The sequence below is a fragment of the Abramis brama genome (genome assembly GCF_963993115.1).
Source record: "Abramis brama genome assembly, chromosome: 22".
Taxonomy (NCBI): domain Eukaryota; kingdom Metazoa; phylum Chordata; class Actinopteri; order Cypriniformes; family Leuciscidae; genus Abramis; species Abramis brama.
The window spans coordinates 8,090,706-8,099,561 of NC_139984.1; the positions used below are offsets into that span (position 1 = coordinate 8,090,706).

General features: G+C 38.4%; 2 protein-coding genes across 3 annotated transcripts in view; both read left to right on the forward strand.

Annotated features, from left to right (window-relative positions):
- Positions 1-8,856, forward strand: part of LOC311073772 (cadherin-like protein 26) — a 36,692-nt gene that overhangs the window by 12,496 nt on the left and 15,340 nt on the right. The window lies entirely within an intron of this gene.
- On the forward strand, positions 5,308-8,183 carry LOC311073773 (uncharacterized protein). Its single transcript, XM_084099720.1, has 2 exons — positions 5,308-6,273; positions 7,071-8,183. The coding sequence occupies exons 1-2, from the start codon at positions 5,861-5,863 to the stop codon at positions 7,948-7,950; spliced, it is 1,293 nt and encodes a 430-aa protein (XP_083955846.1). The 5' UTR covers positions 5,308-5,860; the 3' UTR covers positions 7,951-8,183.

The following is an 8,856-nucleotide window of genomic DNA, read 5'->3' on the forward strand; positions in this document are numbered from 1 at the left end:
AAGTTCACTTTAACTCGTTTAAAAGATTAAAATACTTATACTTGATAATTTAACATCTTATTTCAAATAATATGAACTATTATTCACTATTTTATGTTTTATTTATCTATGTAAGGCAGTATATTATGGTGTCCACAAGATGACCCTATATCAAATCAAATCAAATCAAGTATATTTGTATAGCGCTTTTCACAATACAGATTGTATCAAAGCAGCTTCACAGTAATACAACAAGGTTTGTTTCTAGTGGAATTTATTGATTGATAAAATAAAATTAAATATCCCCAAAATATCCCCAACTGAGCAAGCCAAAGGCAACAGTGGCAAGGAACCGAAAAAAACTCCATCAGGTGACCTAATGGAGAAAAAAAAAAACTTGGGAGAACCCAGGCTCAGTCGGGGGCCAGTTCTCCTCTGGCATTTATGAACTAGAGGCCGGATTGTAGTTTGAACTGTAAGATTAAAAATATTATATGAATGCCTGTCTGAAGAGATGCGTCTTTAATCTAGTTTTAAACTGGGAGAGCGAGTCTGAGCAACGAACAGTATCAGGAAGGCTATTCCAGAGTTTCGGAGCCAAATGTGAAAATGCTCTCCCTCCTTTGGTTGATCTGGATATCCTAGGTATGACCAAAAGCCTCGAATTTATTGATCATATAGAGCGCGATGGATTATAGGGCGATAGAAGATCCGTTAAATAGACTGGAGCTAAGCCATTTAGGGCTTTATAAGTCAGTAGCAATACCTTGTAATTAATACGGAACTTTATAGGTAACCAATGCAGTGATGGTAAAATCGGTGTTATATGATCATATTTTCTTGATCTAGTAAGAACTCTAGCGGCTGCATTTTGGACTAACTGTAGCTTGTTTATTGAGGATGCAGGACAACCGGCCAACAAAGCATTACAGTAATCTAGTCTCGAGGTCATGAATGCATGAACTAACTTTTCTGCATCAGAAACTGATAGCATATTACGTAGCTTAGCAATGTTTCTAAGGTGGAAAAAGGCTGTTTTTGTAACATACGAAATATGATTTTCAAAGACAGGTTACAATCGAGTATAACACCCAGGTCTTTTACTGTAGAGGATAAAGTAACAGGACATCCTACGATGTCAAAGTTGTATTGTGAGAGGTTCTGTGGGCGGTTTTTTGAACCGATTAGTAGTTACTAAGCCTCTGTATTACCTCTGTCTTGTCTGGATTTAATAAAAGAAAATTATGCGTCATCCAATCTTTTATATCTTTAACACACTCTGTCAATTTGGATAATTTAGCGTTTTCATCCGGCCGTGATGAAATATATATTTGAGTGTCATCAGCATAACAATGGAAACTAATTCCATGTTTCCTTATAATATTTCCAAGTGGCAGCATATATATTGAGAATAACAGAGGGCCTAACACAGATCCCTGCGGCACTCCATAGTTTACTGGAGTTATGATCGATTTTTCTCCATTCAAATAGACAAAATGGTAGCGGTCAGATAAGTATGATCTAAACCAGCTCAATGCTTGTCCTTGAACACCAGTATAATTTTGTAGTCGATCCAAGAGTATTGTGTGATCTATAGTATCGAACGCAGCACTTAGATCAAGTAAAACTAGTATTGAGATACAGCCTTGGTCAGAAGCTAAAAGTAAATCATTTGTGATTTTAACGAGCGCAGTTTCAGTGCTATGATGCGGCCTGAATCCTGACTGAAACTTTTCATAGATATCATTTTCTTGCAAGAAAGAGCCCAGTTGAGCGGACACAACTTTTTCTAATATTTTAGACATAAATGGAAGATTTGAAATGGGTCTATAATTTGCTAGATTATGCGGGTCTAATTGTGGTTTCTTAATGAGAGGTTTTATAACTGCCAGTTTAAATGTTCTTGGAACATGACCTAAAGATAAAGATGAGTTAATAATATTGAGGAGAGGCTCTTCCACTACAGGTAACACTTCTTTCAGTAGTTTAGTTGGTATAGGATCTAATAAACATGTTGTTGTTTTAGATGAAGTGATAAGTTTATTTAACTCTTTTTGTTCTATAGTTGTAAAGCACTGTAATTGTTCTTGCGGGGTGATAATTGAGGCTGAATTATAAGGCGCGATTGAGGATTGAACGTTTACAATTGTGGTTCTGATGTTTTCTATTTTCTTAGTGAAGAAGTTCATGAAATCATTACTACTAAACTGTAAAGGGATATTTTGTCCGGGTGACGTCTGTTTATTTGTTAGTCTAGCCACGGTGTTAAATAAAAACCTAGGATTGTTTTGGTTATTTTCTATTAGTTTGCGGAGGTGCTCAGCCCTGGCCGCTTTTAGGGCCTTTTTATAACGTGACATACTGTCTTTCCACGCGATTCTAAAGACCTCTAAATTAGTTTGTTTCCATTTACGCTCTAAATTACGGGTTTCTCTCTTTAGAACATGCGTAGTATTATTGTACCATGGTGCTTTAATTTTCTCTCTGACCTTTTTTAATTTAATGGGTGCAACAACATCCAATGTTCTAGAGAGAATGGTGCTCATAGTGCTAGTTAGTTCTTCTAGTTCATCTGTTTGTTTGGGTTCAGGCAGCAGCTGAGACAGATTAGATAAGCAATTTGAGAAATTATCTATGGTGGATGGAAGGATTGATCTGCCTGGTCGATAACGCGGCACAGCATGACATATTACAGCAGTACGTAATATGCAAGTTACCAAGTAATGGTCAGTGACATCATCACTTTGTGGAATGATATCTATATCGGTTGGATCGGTTCCATATGATATAATTAAATCGAGTGTATGATTAAGACGATGAGTTGGTCCGGTGACGTTTTGGTTGACCCCAGAGGAGTTTAATAAATCTATAAACGCAGCCCCTAACGCATCATTTGAATTATCTACGTGTATGTTAAAATCTCCAACAATTAATGCTTTATCGACATTGACCAATAGATCTGAGAGAAAATCTGCAAACTCTTTCAGGAAACCAGCGTAAGGCCCAGGCGGTCTATATACGGTAGCCAAGGCTAGAGATAATATGGATTTTTTTCTAACATCTAAGAGCTTAACATTTCGTACAAGTACTTCAAACGAAATAAACTTATAACCCGTTTTCTGAGTAACATTGAGAATATCTCTATAGATTGTTGCAACACCGCCGCCACGACCAATCAGACGGGGCTCATGCTTATAGGAGTATCCTGCTGGGGTAGACTCATTTAGACCGAAATAATCATTTGGTTTAAGCCATGTTTCAGTAAGGCAAAGTACATCGAAGCTATTATCTGTGACTATTTCATTTACAATAACTGCCTTAGGTGTGAGTGATCTAATGTTTAGAAGACCTAGCTTTAAAAATAGTTTTTGTTTACTAATAGCAACATTTTCTGTTTTAATAACAATTAGATTTTTCCTAGATCCTGCAGTAGAATTATTATTTGATCTCACTAAACGAGGAATAGACACAGTTTCTATGCAATGTTCTACACTAGTATTTATATCATTTAAATTGGTGCAGGAGAGACTATGATTTGAACTTTTGGTTACTAGTCAAAAGGTATTTAACATTTTGGAGATGTTATCCGACAGAAGATCCACTCCGAATCTGCTTGGGTGTAAGCCATCGGCACGGAAAAGCCTAGGACGCTCCCAAAACAGATTCCAATTATTTACAAAGAGCAGTTTCTGCTCATTGCACCATGACATTAACCATTCATTTAGCGCGAATAGTCTACTAAACTTTTCATGTCCTAGTCGGTACGTGGGAAGCGGTCCTGACACAATGATCGTTATTTCAGGCGATGTGCTGCGTACCATATCGATCAGATTCCTGAAGTCTTTCTTCAGAACCTCCGTCTGGAGGTAATACATCTATATCACAGATGTATTAGATTCAAATACATATACTTAATATTTAACATCTTATTTCATTTATTTTATGTGGTTTATTTATCTCCAATGCTTTTTATTTCTTAAAAACTAATTTGTAACATTTCGTTTTCACAAAGACCTTGTAGACTGGTGTAATCTGAAATCAAAACCACTGGCATATTTTATCTGCTCAGAAAGATTCAAGGTTCTGCAACTTTAACCAGATAGACACATAAAGACCGCATCATTTTACCGATGGTAAGTTCAACACATGTTTAAAGATTAAACCTACCTTTAAAATACTTAATGCTTAATAATTGTATTCTTATTTCATATATCTGTTGTTTTATGTTTTATTTAACAGCTATGCTTCTCACTTCTTAAACTCATTTGTACCGTTTCATTCACAGACATTATGGACGCTGCAACACATTCTGAAAACCATGCCTCCGACCCTCTGGCAGGGCTCTTCAACCGACCTTTGATGCATTAAACTGCAATAATAAAAGACATCCTGAAAAAAACATTCACTTCCTTGTCACACAAGCAGATTGGGTGCCATAAACACACAAACATAAACACACCAGAAGCACAGATGATCAAAACAGCACAAACCACCCGTTGGTCGTAAAACCCCCCATAAACATATATGACCCTGGACAACAAAACCAGTCACATGGGGCAATATTTTGAAATTGAGATTTATACACCATGATGAATAAACAAGCTTTCCATTGATGCATTGTTTGTTAGGATATGACAATATTTGGCCGAGATACAACTATTTGGAAATCTGGAATCTAAGGGTGCAAAAAAAAGTCTAAACATTGAGAAAATCGCCTTTACAGTTGTCCATTTATGTTCGTGATTTTGCTGCATTCACTCACAAAACTAAATATTTTATATAATATATTTTTTTACAAAATATCTTCATGGAACATGATCTTAATATCCTAATGATTTTTGGCATAAAAGAAAAATCATTAATTTTGACCCATACAATGTATTGTTGGCTATTGCCACAAATATACCCATGTTACTTATGACTGGTTTTGTGATCCAGGGTCACATATAAAGTCATAAAGGTCATAAAAGACATAATAAAGACATAAAGGTCATAATAAATCATAGGGTCGAAAAATCTTTTTTGACATTGTAACCCTCATATAAACTACTATCAGACATATCTGGCCCACACAACAAACTCATCCTAAAACCGTTTTGTCGCACACGGGCCAGATCTGGCCCACACACAGCAAGACACGTCTCACAATAAAACCGGCTTGATTTGTGTGGACCAGATAACCTTTGCCGCTGCCAGAACTGAGCCACATGTGCCATAGTTTGATTGCTATCCAATAGCTATCTGGATTGCCACCACATGTCTGTATTTTTGACATTTAAAACATCTCAATGGCAGGGGAATGTAGGGCCTGACTTCATAGCTCATATAACCCAAGTATACTCTCATCGGTAGTTCCCTTTCAGTTGGTCACGTTCAACGTAGTTGACATGTCGACTGATTGGGATCACTCTAGGGAGCCTGTCATCTTCGAGTATTGTAAAAACGAGCCAATGGACATTGGCGTGCGTGAATCGCATCACACGCCCCGCCCCACAGCGCGGGTATAAATATGGAAGTGGATGCACGCACTAGTTGTCTTTCGCTTCGGAGCCGATCGGATCATCTGATGTCTCTGAAGAGTGTTGTTTCACAATGAGTGAGTGTGTTGGTGTTCTTCTGGAAGACTCTCCCAGTGCTGGTGTTGACAGCAATAGGCTAAATGCCAACGGCTGTTGTGACATACTTCCACTGAAATGTCAGCCACCGCAAATACTTCCGGCTAGCCTAAGCGTCCACTTGTTTTGGTAACTGCTTCTAGTTGACATCCGGAAAGTACAATTCTGTACTTAGTTTTTTTACTTTTCCTGCTGATGAGGAGCTGAGACGTAAGTGGATCGTCAATATATGCAGGGACAAATTCACCGTGACGCCTCACACCCAGATGTGTAGCCGGCACTTCAGAACGGAAGACATCCGTGAACCAGCATCAGAAACAGGTCGTCGGCTGTTAAAAAAGGGTGTTGTTCCAGTTTTATTTGAGTGGAACAACTTCTCCCTTCCACCTACAAGACCGGGGGTTTGGGAGAGAAGGGAAAGACCACCGTCGCCAGAGGATGACAGGGAGGATACACCGGATAACGTTACACCGGACAACGTAACATTCAGCGTTCTCATGCAACACGACTATGCATCGAAAACTGAGGCTGCAGTCGTTGATTTGGTGTTGGAGGAAAATACTTCTCTCCGGGAGGAAAATCGCCTGTTACACCAACAGATCGAGGGCTTTACACTGAGGCAGCGGTTCGGCATTCATCGTTTTGCTGCCTCGGACAAGGATACCAGGTTCTTTACAAGGTACATTTAGACAGGTAGGCTTAGGCTAACGTGTGTGTGTGTGAGAGAGAGAGAGTGAGAGTGAGAGAGAGAGTGAGAGTGAAAGAGAGAGAGAGTGAGAGAGAGTGTGAGAGAGAGTGAGTGTTGTGATGTGATGTGACTGAGGGATGCGGGAGGTTGTAAAGTGCAATATATCAGGGCAAGCATGGGTGTTGTGACGATTTTAAGCAGTGAGTCAGGAGCACACATCCCAGAAAAAAAAGGTTTTTGAATTTAGTATTTTGTCATTGCACCGTTAGAGCATAAGAAACAAATGAAAAATTATATTTTATTATTATTTTATGCTATGTCCTCTGTAGAGAACACCAGGTTGTTTAAAAAATAAAATGACATGAAATTACATGTATAGGTAAAAACAATGGTATTTTTTTTTTTTTTTTCACCAATCAATTTCTAGGTTTCATGATTTCTTTTTAACCAAACTTTGTTTAAAGATAATTCTCAACTATGTTATGAAATACATAATGCAATTGATTGATATACAATTTTCCATTGCAACATGTGATGAAAAAAGTGGGAGTAATGATTGGCAACATTTTTATAATAATATCAAATAATTATTAGGAATATTAATATGGAACTTATTTCCATATTCACTTGTTCTGTCTCCCAAAATGTCTGATAAACATGATTTTGTACCAAAACTCCTTAGTGTTTTAAATTTTGCACAGATACATTTAATTAAAGTTATGTGTGTACATTTTGTGTAGTTAATTATGAACAGTTATTAATAGTGTATCTGTATTCCATTTCTTTAGGTTTGCATCATATGATCTACTGATGCGTTTCTGGGGCTTGATTGCAAACTCTCTACCATCCATGGTCAGTGTTCGACAAGCACAAAGAGGAGCTCTCACAGAGTCAAATGCTACAACCCATTCCCTGCAGCCCACTGATGAGTTTTTCCTATTTTTGAATTACCTTGCCCTTGGATCTAAGCAACGGGACCTTGCTGACCGGTATGGTATCCATCAGTCCACGGTCAGCAGAATCATAACAACATGGAGCAACTTCCTGTTCACAGTACTTGGCTCAGTGAGGATCTGGATACCCGAAGAGGACATACAGAGAAAACTGGCTGCTGACTTTAAGGACTACCCCGACACCACAGTCATCCTTGACTGCACTGAGCTGAGGTGTCAATGCCCATCTTCCCTTCTCCTTCAGAGTGAGGTATTTTCCTCCTACAAGTCCCACTGCACTCTGAAGGGGCTCATTGAGATCGCGCCACATGGGGCAGTGACATTTGTCTCTGCGCTGTATGCTGGGTCTATCAGCGACAAACAGATTACCCGTGAATCTGGTGTCCTCAATCTGCTCAAACCTGGGATGGCTGTCATGGTAGACAGAGGTTTCCTCATTGATGACATTGTGCCCTGTAAGGTTTACAGGCCAGCCTTCCTCTCTGGCAGGCCTCAAATGTCTGCATCTGAGGTTAGGGAGACCCAAGCCATAGCACGTCTAAGGGTGCATGTGGAGCGCTCCATTCGTCGGGTCAAAGAGCACAAGTTTTTCGATTCTGTGATTCCCCTACGGGATTTTGGGAGCATCAATCAACTGTACACGGTGGCTTGTCTCCTTACGAACTATGAAAATGGGCCACTGGTAAAGGCCTGGGCAAAGAAGCCTGAGATCTGAGGATTTCCAACATGCAACCACACTGTATATTTATACACTTTCATAAAGGCACTGCATATCAGGCTTTCAGCCAGACGACCTTCAACAAGGTATTGCACATAACATACATAAAAACTATGTATTATATGTGGAGTGCACTGATGAGGGACGTCTGAGTAAAAGCTTGATATGCAGTGCCTTTATGAAAGATTTATGAAAGCTTAGTGATATTAAAAATAATTGTTAGTAATCTGCTTTTGTTTGGTCTCTCATTTTTTAATTCCTGTCTCTTACCTTTTAAAACTAAACTTAAGCCATACAAAACACCAAAATGCTTAGTTCCAAGGTATTAATTACATTAAACATTACATCACAATCAAAAACATTTCACTGCGTTACGCCCTGTCTAGGGGAAAAGGGTGCAACATGAAAGACTCAGAAATATGCAGGATATTTGAACAAAGGTACATTTATTTACTTAATTTGGGACTTTTGATTCAGGAGCTGACTAGGCCAAAATAACAAACAAAACAACCTTGTCTTAAACCTCTTTCCTAAACCCTAACCCGAAAGAAAAGAAAATAAGAATACAATCTGTAAACCTGACCCCCTTAAACAGTTTACAATAAACAAAAAATGGCATCAGACTCCTTACTTTCCCAACAAATCAGTATTTACAATATATTTACAATCGGGCAAACAAACTGAAAAGGGCAGCCCAAATCATTGTCAGAAACAGGCAAAGGGTCAAATATACCAACAAAGATATTCAGATACAAACATCTTTCAATTCAAACAAACAATACTCACAATCTCAAATACTCTTAACACTCTGAAAATACTCTTAACACTCTGAAAATACTCTTAACACTCTGAAAATACTCTCAAAATACTCTTAACACTCTCAAAATACTCTTAACACTCTCA